Source organism: Perca flavescens, chromosome 13 (assembly GCF_004354835.1).
Source record: "Perca flavescens isolate YP-PL-M2 chromosome 13, PFLA_1.0, whole genome shotgun sequence".
NCBI lineage: Eukaryota > Metazoa > Chordata > Actinopteri > Perciformes > Percidae > Perca > Perca flavescens.
The window spans coordinates 11,924,713-11,936,806 of record NC_041343.1 but is presented as its reverse complement, the minus strand read 5'-3'; the positions used below and the strand labels follow the sequence as shown (position 1 = coordinate 11,936,806).

At 38.9% G+C, this 12,094-nt stretch overlaps 1 protein-coding gene across 1 annotated transcript in view; it reads left to right on the top strand.

The window, feature by feature from the left end:
• The window catches only part of LOC114567007 (seizure protein 6 homolog), a 53,416-nt gene that overhangs the window by 20,615 nt on the left and 20,707 nt on the right, over positions 1–12,094 (top strand). Inside the window, exon 5 of the mRNA XM_028595898.1 lies at positions 3,740–3,932. Within this exon, the coding sequence (XP_028451699.1) occupies positions 3,740–3,932 (193 nt within the window). The remainder of the gene's footprint in view (positions 1–3,739; positions 3,933–12,094) is intronic.

Sequence of the window (12,094 nt, the reverse complement as noted above, 5' to 3'; positions counted from 1 at the left end):
CAATTAAATTCAATTTTATTTATAGTATCAAATCATAACAGAGTTATCTCGAGACACTTTACAGATAGAGTAGGTCTAGACCACACTCTATAATTTACAAAGCGCCAACAATTACAGTAATTCCCTCAAGAGCAAGCATTAGCAGTGGCTATTGCGACAGTGGCAAGGAAAAACTCCCTTTTAGGAAGAAACCTCGGCAGACCCAGACTCTTGGTAGGCGGTGTCTGACGGGGCCTGTTGGGGGTGTGATGGCGATAATAGTCGCATCAAAGATAGTGGAACAGTGACTTTGAAGGTAGTCGTTGTAGTTCATGTCACAGCAGGACGTTGCGGGATGAAGCGTGGCGCTGCAGAGCATGGGTGGGTGCAGCAGACGCAGCAGGACGCGGCCGGGCGTTGAAGGGAATACAGTACATATATGTGGAGAAAAGCTATTTATTACTTTGAAAATGAGCAGTACATTTTATTAGCAATTCCGAACCAAAATAAGTTGGCTGGTACAGGGGTAATATGGTCATATATTTTGGTGCCAGTAATTCGAGCACCAATTTAAGGGATGAAGCTTTAACATATATCAGTATTAAGTGCATCACAGCAGTCCAGGCAACTTTATGTGAGCAGGAGACAAGGATTTTTTTGAGTTGAAAAAAACAAAAGAAAAAACATAATTGCACAAAATGGCTTGTAGAAACTTCAATTCAAATAAGTATTGGCCCAGGAAATGACATTTTATCTCAATTCAATTGTATTAAATGTTTGTTGGTCCAGCATCTGATATCATTAAGGGGGGCAAAAAGATTGATACTAGACTTGGATTGGGGATAGGGGATGGTGAATTGATCAAGGATAAGAGGCTCTCCACCAGTTCCATGGAGGTCTTTAGCAAGAAGGACATTTGATTTCTAGCCTGATTTTTTTTGGAGAGATGCTTGACTGAAATATTTATGAACCCTGGTGGAGGAATATCAGCCATCTTTTATTGACTCACCATGCAGCTTTACATAATGGTGGAGGCAACAGAAACACGTCACAAAATAATTGGAGAATCAAATTCAGAGAACAAAGAATTTATACCCTCTGGTCTTTTTTTATCTGAATCTCCAATAAATTCAACCTTGCTTCAATGGAGGCTTACAAATGTAAGTACAATAACAAAGCAAACTTTTCATTGAAGTTCAATGTCTAAAGTCTAAGCTACATTATACAAAAACAATCAATCGATATAATGTTAGAGCTGAGTCTCCATGGTTTTGAAAATTTGTAAGACAATAATAATAATAGTACAATTGCAATCCACATTGTCTGTACTATCAACTCATTCCTCAAAAATATGAGTATGGATGTTAAAGGAGTGTACTGTAGGGTGAATTATGGAGTTATAACATGAGCAAGTAGCTGAAGTAACCTGATTTGCAAAACATCCAAGCCCTCTATATTAACTCAGAGACAAAAAGGAACTGTGCCGAAGGCTTTGTCATTGCCATTGCCCTTGAGAAACAGGGATTCTAAAATCACATGGCATTCCTTTATTACTCACTGTGACACTGCAGTTTAAAGCTCATGCAACAACTAAACTAAGCCACAATGTCAAGATGCACAGTTTTTGTATTAAAACATACAAGGGTGATTTTGTAACATACACACAAATCGTAAGAATATCGCTGTTTGCTTGTTATTTTGATCTGTTGTTTGCTCTCAGTGTTTTCAGTTAGTCTGAAAACCTCCAGAGTTATCTTGGGTTTAATTCTGGTTGTGATAAAAAACCAAATCAATCAGAGTGGCTGACCTCATGGATCATTCAGGAAGAAGTCACTTCTAAGCTCAGTCTCAGAGTGTCCATTAGATTCTCTGCACTCGTTGTCAGCTCTCCTTTGACTGAGTGACAGTTAGTCAACCTGGCCAAATTCATGTTGCTGCCGCCATTGTGCAATGTGCTCATCCTGCCCACTGTCTCAGCTTTTCCAGGCTGGTGCACTAACACTCCTGCACACATATAACCTCAAGGACATTGGCCTTTTTCTGCCTCATGGCATACCTGAGACCTGAGCCCATTACCTATGACAGCATTAGCTTTCAGAACATGTTATGAATCTCACTAAGAGCTTGAAATAGATGTGGTTGAATAGGCTTTGAAGTTGCACTTGTCGTTCAAAGAGACGGTTCTCCCCCGAAAAAACACTCCCAAGTTATTTGTTCAAGCAGCAATTATGACTCACTCTTTACGTTTATAGTGGCGGTGCCCTCTAACGGCCCAAACTATTACAGGACTTTCAAACAAATGCAGGACTTTCACCTAGGCGCTGGAGTTAATGTCATGTTTGAAAGGAAAAGTAAACAGCGACCTTTTATTAAACTTACCCAAACAAACGGAACTACGTAACATTCTGCGTCACGTGCAAAACCAGAAGTTAAGTTTTTAACCCAAACTACGATATTTTTTCCAAACTTAACTAAGTAGGTTTGGTGCGTATTTTGTGCCTAAACCTAACCAAACTGCGACCGTTTCTCAACGCTATCGTATAAAACTGTGACTGTTAAATTCTCTGGTTTAGATATGAGGAAGAAAAACGCTCCTGTGGGTCATGTTTCCTGCACCTAGGTGCGCTAATTTATGCAATGCTCCTGTGGGTCGCATTAGAGGGTAGCGATAAACAACCTATACCTATACTAGTTGCATTTAAGACATGAGCTGGGTCCATTTGGATCTGGTTGCAAGATGGTTTAAAATAATCAGAGTCATTGAGCTCTGAGCAGTGATATATATATATATATATATATATATATATATATATATATATATATATATATATATATATATATATATATATATATATTGTATCTCCTCTTTTTTGCCAATGCACAAAACATTTAGCTATTTACTTAGCAAATATTTAATCTATCTGGCTAATCTTGAATTTTAGTTATTTGATTGCCTTTTTTAATGTTTAGTTATCATTAGCTTGTTACTCTGGATTATTGAAAGCCACACTCCTCTTTTTTTAGTTCTATGGGGAATGAATCAGATGTGGCTCCAAAATGTGTCAGTGCTCCATTATAGTTTAACTATATGCAATCCTCTCGAGGTTCCTTCACCAGATTTAGCTGCAGATGCTGTTCAAACATGTTGAAGACATAAAGCACTGCTGTCAGAGTTGCTTCAAGGCACAAGGCAAACACAGAAAGAAGATGAGTCAATCATGCAACGAACCATAAGTGGAATGACCCAGACACATTCTACAATTACTCAAGAACATGTCTACAATCTGGGAGCAGGTTAACAAAGAAATTATTTAACCAAACATATCCCTGTGCAACTGTGTTGGTAGACAACTGAGCAAAGTAACACAGCAGGTGACCCATTTTTCAGAGCAACATCATTAGACCAAACCTGGCTTAAAATGGAAACACAACAGTGGGGGGGTGCTGAATTAATATCCCATATGGTGTGAATTCAGATCTCATAAGTCAACAGTTAGTCACCATGTTTGTGTGTAATGTGATTTTGTTTATGTTCATTTAAAAGTCTATACATTTTGTCTATTGGTCTTCAAAAAAGTGGATGGAAATGTGCTTCTAACAGTGCCAAAAATACAACACACTGTTACCTTTGTGCAATGTGTTACTCCAAAGACTCTTTGCAAAGGTTATGCCAGTCAGTGAACAGTTTGCTTCCATGACATCATACGGTATGGGATGCACAGAATGCACAGCAATAAAATGTGCAATCTCTTTTTTGTAGGTGTTAAATGTGAGTGTGTTGGAGGGAGAGCAGGTGACAGTGGAGGACACAGGTGGCCGAGAGCCCTTCATCCTTGCCAATGAGTCAGTCTTGATGAGGGGCCTCGTACTACGCAGCTGGAGCAACCAGATCTCCATCCGATTTCGCAGTGACCAACAGCACAACTCCGGATTCCTCCTGCTGCATTACCAAGGTGAGCCAGTACCATGTTAGTTACTCCGTAGAAGGAGAGAGCGCTCCTCATTGTCCGACAGCCTGCCTTTCCTGAGGAGTCAGGCTGCGTCCACGCAGCCCTCCTGTGTGTCATCCTACACGTTAAAAGCGCGTCTCTTCGCTGTCCTCCACAGCCATCTAACCCGTCCCACATCTCAGTGCGTCTGAATGCCCCAATATCCAATCCCCTGTTCTCACCCCAGCAGAGCGCTTATCAGTCCTGTTCAATCACACATACAGTATCTCCCTTGATTAGGTGACATCAGGTGTGTCCGAATAGTGTCTTTATTGTCTGTGCCAGGCAAGCAGAAAAAAAAACCCAAAGGAAACACCACACTCTAAAGAATGTTTACAGTGAAAACATGCAAAACACTAGCTTTCTGGCTACACTTTGTGATAGTAACATTGTCTATGTTCATATAAAATGCTCTGTTACATGACATATGACCCATAATGTGTACAGGCAACTTTCCATGATTATCAGTCAGAAGTATGTGCTAGGAGGGAAGATGGCTTGCAATTGGAATTAACATAGTTTTGTGAATGCTGAATTCCTTTGGCCTCTGCAGAGATTAAACTATACAGAATTAATTATTAAATGTGATCAAATAACTACAAGAGAAGAGTGTGTTTCAGCAGCAAAATCTGTCAGCAGTGTTACTGTATGTCTTCGGTGAACATGATGGCCCATAAATTCCTCCCTCTCTCGCGCGCTTGTTTTGCGTGTGACATATATCTTCCATGTCTGCAACAATGTCTGTTTATCTTAGCAATCACACAAAGTGGCCAGCAATTACATGCCCCATCGATTTGAGTTGATGGCAGAAGCCAGTGACCAAAACATTTATCCCACCACATTACTGTGGCACTTTCACCAGATCGAAAATGAAAGCGACCATCAAAACAGTGACATGAGATAAATCAGCCTGTCGCTGTTGGATGTGTGAATATTTTTGTGTGGTCAGGCTGAATGATGACTGCGAGGGGTCAGTGCAGATCACACAGGGTAATGCATACAGTAGATGGGGACAGATGGTGACAAATAGTTGAAATATATTACACTGTTAGTAGGTGCACTTTTCTCCTTCACTTCTCCTTTTTTGCATTTCAGAAGAGCTTATTCAGCATTATTTTGTGTTCAATATTTTCCAGGTCCATTCTACATTCACTGTTAAATAAACCCAACGATCAAACTGCACTATGCACCTGATGCTGAGAGGGGTCTGCAGGAGGATTCTGTGACACTATACTGGTTGCTGATGTGCGTCGTATTATTGAAACTGCTGGCTGCTGCTTATTTTGTGAGCCGTGCTGCATTTGCTCACACTGCTTCATAAGACATATGAATAATCAAGTGGTTTCTCATGTTCCATGCAAACCTCATATCCTAAATAGGATCCAAACCAAGATGAGACTCATAACCAGGATATTGTGCACGTATGTGGGCAGGTGCGATGTGCCATTCTCATCAGTACTTATCAGTTAAAGAAATTATATAATGATAAAAGCTGAAATGATGTATACCCTGAAATTAAAGTGAAACTAAGGATTTCTTGAGCTAAGAATAATTGACATTTATGATGAATATAGCCAAAGTTTTGGAGATAATGCCAGATGTTTGCTCCTGGAATGTAAGCTGTCAAAAAACCCCACTCCATTAAAACAGAGCTTTCTTAACAGGTGAAACACCGGGCAACAAGGGAAAAAAAATGCACGTCAAACATAACTAAATTGCTGTACTGAATTTAATGCCAGTCTATTGTTTAAGCATTTAAATACATCTTGGATGATAAAATGTGGCCAGGATATCCACAAGTGAAAATCAGACACTGCTAATGTCTGCACCTCGGTACTGAAAGGACAGAGACTGTCATTTGTTGTTGTTATGGAGTTTAAGACACTTCTTTACAGACAATCAGAAACCAGGATGATGATGGAGTCACCCATAACCAGCTTTCTTATGTTGTACGTATAGTATATCATATCCCGAATGTGATTAGAACCAGGATAAGACTTGTAGCATGGATAGTAGTGTGCATATAAACCTACCCATTTACAATTGACAATGTGTTGGTGACAGCACAGATCAGACGAGCGAAGCAAAAAAAGAGAAATCAAACTTGAATATCATCATTAAATGATTTGGCTGTGAAAGAATCAATCTTCTCAGTGGGTGTCTGGCCTAGGGCACCAAAATGGCCGGACATGGCACTGGGTTGCTCAGTGTCTAGTCTTGCTTTGCCAGACCATCCTCCAAAGCGCGCTGAAGGAGGGTCTGGCTACTCCACATTTGGGGATAGGAGGAAAACGTGCTCTGGTTTAATGGCATTTCTTTAAAAAAATCAGAATCGTCATGGGCGGCGCTAAACTCCGCAGAGTTGCAAAATAGTTGTGCGAGAGAAAACTCATAGTCTACTGTAGCTAGCTGTCTCAATTTACCCTGCAGAGATCTGAGGAGCAGTCAACAATAGTCCTCATAAATCCACCGAATTTAAAATTCCAACACAAAGAAAGCGGAAGGAAACCGGTCGATTTTCCTGCAGCACCGGAGCAATCCCGGAAATGGAACGTCAAGGATATCGACTACTCAGTGTCTAACCTCATTTCATTACTTTGTTTAAAAATGTATTTGATACAAAGAGGGCTTCATCTCCAACATTAACACAACTTAACACTGCACCTCTAAATCATTTTATAGATAGATCCTGTTGTGTCTGATGTACTGTAGATATTCCTCAGCAATTGATATACATTTTTATCACGCTATAAAGCCTTTATATAACACAGTCAGATGTGTGGCGTTAGTTGTCCATCAATCAACATATTTGCTTTGGAAGTCGATGGGACAAATTTAGTTAATAATAATAATAATAATAATAATAACAATACATTTTATTTATGGGCGCCTTTCATAGCACTCAAGGACACCTTACAGTTAAAACAAGCAAAAATACAGTTAAAAAGGCAAATCTAATTAAATTAAAAACAATCACATTTAAAAGATGGAGATAGAAAAAAGCAAATCTATCCATTGTTTTAATGGAGAGTGGAGTCATGTGGGGTAGGCTTTTCGGAAAAGGTGGGGTTTGAGGGAGGTTTTAAGGGGTAGAGACTCTATGGTATAACTCTATGGATGGATAGCGGGAGGGAGTTCCAAAGGCGAGGAGCAGAATGGCTGAAAGCTCTAAACCCCATTGTGGACAGGCGGGCAGAAGGAGTGAAAAGCAGTGAGGAAGAGGAGGATCGGAGTGTTCGGGATGGAGTGTAGGGTGTAGGTAGAGTTCAGAGATGTATGGAGGAGCAAGATTATGGAGGGCTTTGAAGGTGAGAAGAAGAATCTTATAGTCAATACGGTATTGGACAGGGAGCCTGTGCAGTTGGAGTGGAGTAACGTGTTCAGTTGTTGGGGTTCTGGCGATACTACGGGCAGCTGAGTTTTCGACCAAAGTTACATTAATGAGAAACAAAAATGCCACGAGCAGATTTCTAGAGACTAAGACTAAACATATTGGAGACACAGAAGATATTTCAATTTGTGTTCTTCTCCTTGGTAAGAAGAGTATCACCTTGTCCTTTATAATAGGCTGTGAGAAATGTGATTGGACAAGCGTGGAGAAAGAGACAGAGCTGTGGAGAGATGGATCTCGGCTCAGGGTAATTAATATTTGCTACAACGTTGGCTCTGCCTGCGATGGCAGACTGATGGATGCCTCCATAAGATCAGCAGTGAGCCTGATGCTTGGAACATGATTATAGCTGTGTTTTACTGTTTATACGTATAGAAGTAGAAGTGTGGGGCAGGAGAGGAGATAACCACTTTCCATGTAAATCCTTATCCTTTTCTTTTCCACAATACACACACACCCCATTCAACAACAATATCCAGAAACAGCTACTGCAGCTCCAATAAATGAAAAAATGTAATGCATGCAACTAACAAAGAACCATATATAAAACACAAATTACATGTAATGCATCCTGAGTGCCAGCAACACATTAAATGTGAAATAACACATTTATCTGTTTAGGATATAGGGTTTCTTTAAATTCTTGCTGCAGAATTCCAATTTGCAAGTTATTTGGCTCCATGAATCTGAAACCCTAATGCAAATTGTATTCATTCATTTATTCACTATCTTTTTTGTTTTAGCAATAGTTGAATCCATAGTGTTGTTCTGAGTATGAATGAAAGCCTATCAATATGAACATTTTGGGCTATTTATATTCATATTTTCTATAATGACAACATTATTAGTACTGACACAAATATCCTTGGTATTATGCATATAACATGTATGCACTTACTACTTTTGTAATAAGAAAAGGCAGCAATTTTAACCACTAAAACTTCAGGGTCATACAGTGCATGCATGCATGTTGAAAGGATACTTCAACCTAAAGTGTTAGCACCCAGATGAGCAAACTAAATACAGGACAGGGAAATTAAATTCTTCTTCCAGAAGCATAACGATGGGGTAATTACAGTGCTGGCATGCTAAGTTATTTGTCAAAATGTAGACTTCAACTAGTAAAATATATTCAGACTTTTTACCAGATGGGTCATGGAATGCTGTTATTTATTTAAAAAATAAAAATCATTTATATGCATGAGCATTGTGGGTATAATTAAATGTTACACTGCACATGCAAATGTGGAGGACCCATAGGACAATTTTACTGCTGATTAGCAAGATACTTCTTTATAAATTTTATTAAATTCATGATGGAATTTAACCACAACTTCTGTTATTTAGTTGATAAAATGATTGCCATCATATGTAACCTATTAACATAATAGGTGAGCTTGAATTGTCATTTCAGGATATTGTGAAGTAGTAATCATTTGAAAGAAAATCACAATCAATGGCATTGCCAATGGCGGTGATGCTTTACAGGAAATATTGATTGGCTGTGACTAATGTGCTGGGTTGACAAGTAAGGTGGCAATGGCCACTGGCAATGATCCACCAATTTGCCAAAACTTCTCAGTAGCATTGATGAGATGCTGCCTCTAGTACAAAGTTATTTCTCTTTAATAGCCTTTATTGAGTAAATGACCATTAAAATCGAGTTTTTAACCCAACCACATAAATATCAATAGGGCATATCATGGCAGAACTATGCTCTGGCTTTCTACAACTGAATCACTTTCCCAGAGACAACACTATTGATCTTTCTGTAAAAAGGTAATGCTTTGGTGCACAGCCAGGACATGAAGCGTGGATACAGTGAGAATCACACTCTCCCACAAGTCACCTGATAACTGCAGAGCTATCACCCCAACAAAACCACAACTGACTAGAGATGACTTCTCATTAGCACAAGATTTTCTCTCCACGGAAACACAGTTTACTCTCGAAATGTTGATGTAACACATTGCGGATAATATTCTCCAAATGCCCTGTCATTAAATATACTAATAACAATCAACACTACATTCATTATTTGTGTTCTGTTTTCTGTCACCCACTTTCATTATCTGCTGCCCTCACCTTGCCAAGTTTGATCTCATTCCAGCTCTCTACCTGAAGGGATTCAGGCAACACGTGAAATACAACAGTGCAGCAGTTTATTAGGCCTAAATTGAAATGTATTTTATTTGTTTGTCGAAATACAGCGGATACCTTCGGTTTACTGGCTTCCTCACCTCATCTATTGTGCCCTGGTCAACAATATTCTATTGTCCCTTATTGGTTGAAGAGCAGCATTCTCCATTTGGCAAATGAAAATGTGCATACAGCAGGATAAGGCCCATTAAAGGAAGGAGTGTGTTAGTGAATGCACCAAGTGTTTACTTTTTTTTTTTTAAATGATTTCCGAAAGTTGAGCTTTTGACTTAGGGCTAAATAATCCGTAACTAATTATTGGATCCAAAATACAGTTTTAGAGTTACATATTTGATGACAAAATATTTGAATTTCAAATAGATGAGAAAGGGCAGGAAACACTAGAAACAAAAATACTTAAAAAAAAACAAAACCAAAAAAACAGGTATCCATTGCTGCACAGATAAGTGAGAGAAAAAGAAAAAAAGCACTGCGGGATGGGTTTCTCTTGAACTTTTGACAAAAATAAAAAGGGAAAAAAAGCATTTAGCCCATGTTCAGATGCCTGATGATTATGTATTGGTTATGACAAGCTACACATAAAAAGCAATGTTCTAACTTCAAGCTGTGCAATTTGAATCCCAAAAGCTTTTATCCATTTTTTCCCCCCTAATTCTTATTATTTTATGGAAGCCTATTTTAGAACAGTATTAAACAAAGTACCAATATAAGTCAGCTATAATAGATGTTTGTGAGACATTATAGCATTTATGTCAGTAATGTCTCTTTATTTTGACCTGAGATGCCCTCCTTTGTCTAAAGTAATTTTGAAAAAAAAACGTGGGAACGCAGTAGGGTGATGGATGCAAGTCCATACCAGTCAGGTATGAGTGATACCAATGTGACTATTTCCTCTCCTATACAAGGAAACCACTAAAGACACGTCTGTTTCCTGTGGTCCTACGGTAGCATCAGCTAATCTTCTTGGCTGTCTGCACCGTGGAGCTATTATTTCTAATGGCAAAACAATCAGACTTTATGGCCAAGCACCACATCTACTGGAATGGGGACTGCACGTAATTTAATACTTCAGGAATTGGCTCCACAATTTGTGCCTCCGGCTCTCCCGCTGCATGCTCAATAGGGATGTAAATGCTGCTATGATAATAGCAATAACTAGGTTCATTGGAGCTAGTGATAAACTATGAATTGAATGGATGACCCAGGGGCAGTGTACCTCGTCCTTGTGGCTCAGAGTAGTAAAACACAGTAGATGGGGGCAGTTTTGCAAGCCTTTATGGCCATTATGCATTTAGAGCTGTTTTCCCTAGAGTCCAAGTTCAAAGGATTGATAGAATAAAAACTTTGAATATCCAATTGAGCTTCAAGGTAATGCTAGAAACATTACTAACGTGTTGTTTTTCATCTGAGAAATGGCTTGAATGAAAGCACTTCAAAACCTTCCAACCTGCTGCAGAGTATATAATCTGTCTGTGCTGTTTAACCTTCACTTGCTCTGCATCTGTGCACACAAAGACCTCAGAACCAAACACAAATATTAAAGTATTCATGTGCATTTCTATCAATGTGGCCTCTACTCAAGCTCTGAATGTATGATGTTGTGTAGCCATTTTATCATGGAACCTGTGTCAAAATCTTTCAACTGTTGGAGTTTACTTCATCAGGACAATTTAGATTGGGTCAGGTAGGTTTTAAGCCACCAAATCAACAAACCAAACCATGTCTGTTGTGACTTAGTAAACATTAAATTTCAATAATACAGTTATAGGATGTTGCCATTTTTGCCTCTTTGATTCATGCCAATAGATGTTCATATTACAGTTCTGTGATGTTCAATGTAATACAAATCAAGCAAAGAAGCTATATGTAAGAACAAGTAGAAACAGGTAACACTTAAGCACATTTCTACAGACAGGCTCCCACCAAACAACCCATCAACTATGCAACTGGAAATAGCTTTAGTCCACCTCTTAATTCTGTAAACACCAAAGAACTTTAATCATATTACAGTAACATAAGTATATTAAGGTGTTTACACTACATAGTCCCATGCCTGATTATTATCAAGCAAGTACAATTTCAGCGCTGACAGGTCTTTTCAGTATGCCCCTCGTTGTTTTCTCCTTCTATTAGCTCTTATTTAGGCTTTGCATACCCCATTAAGCTGAAACACAATGTGCAACTTGATAAGTTTGAGTAAAGTTGCAGCTTTTAAAAAGGTTTCTGTAATTTTTCCGGTGCACAATCACACTGATTGTAACACAAGCCATAGTGGGTCCAATTATGTTGCCTGTTTTGTTGTTCATGCATTTTACAGAAGTTTAAAAGTTTTAGTCTGGTCATTAATGTGCCTACACTAATGAGGTAGAACAGTATGGCTGTTAGACAGGAAGAGAAGGCTGTTTAATAGCTTCCATTACAGACTTGGTTAGCTCACTCCATTATCCATGCGAACTCCATCCCATCCTACACCATTTATTCAAAAACAGGGACAGGACAACAATGCAAAGCTAGTCCAGGAACATTGATCTTTCCCTGCTGGAATCACAACTCTTTGACAACCACAACAGAGGCA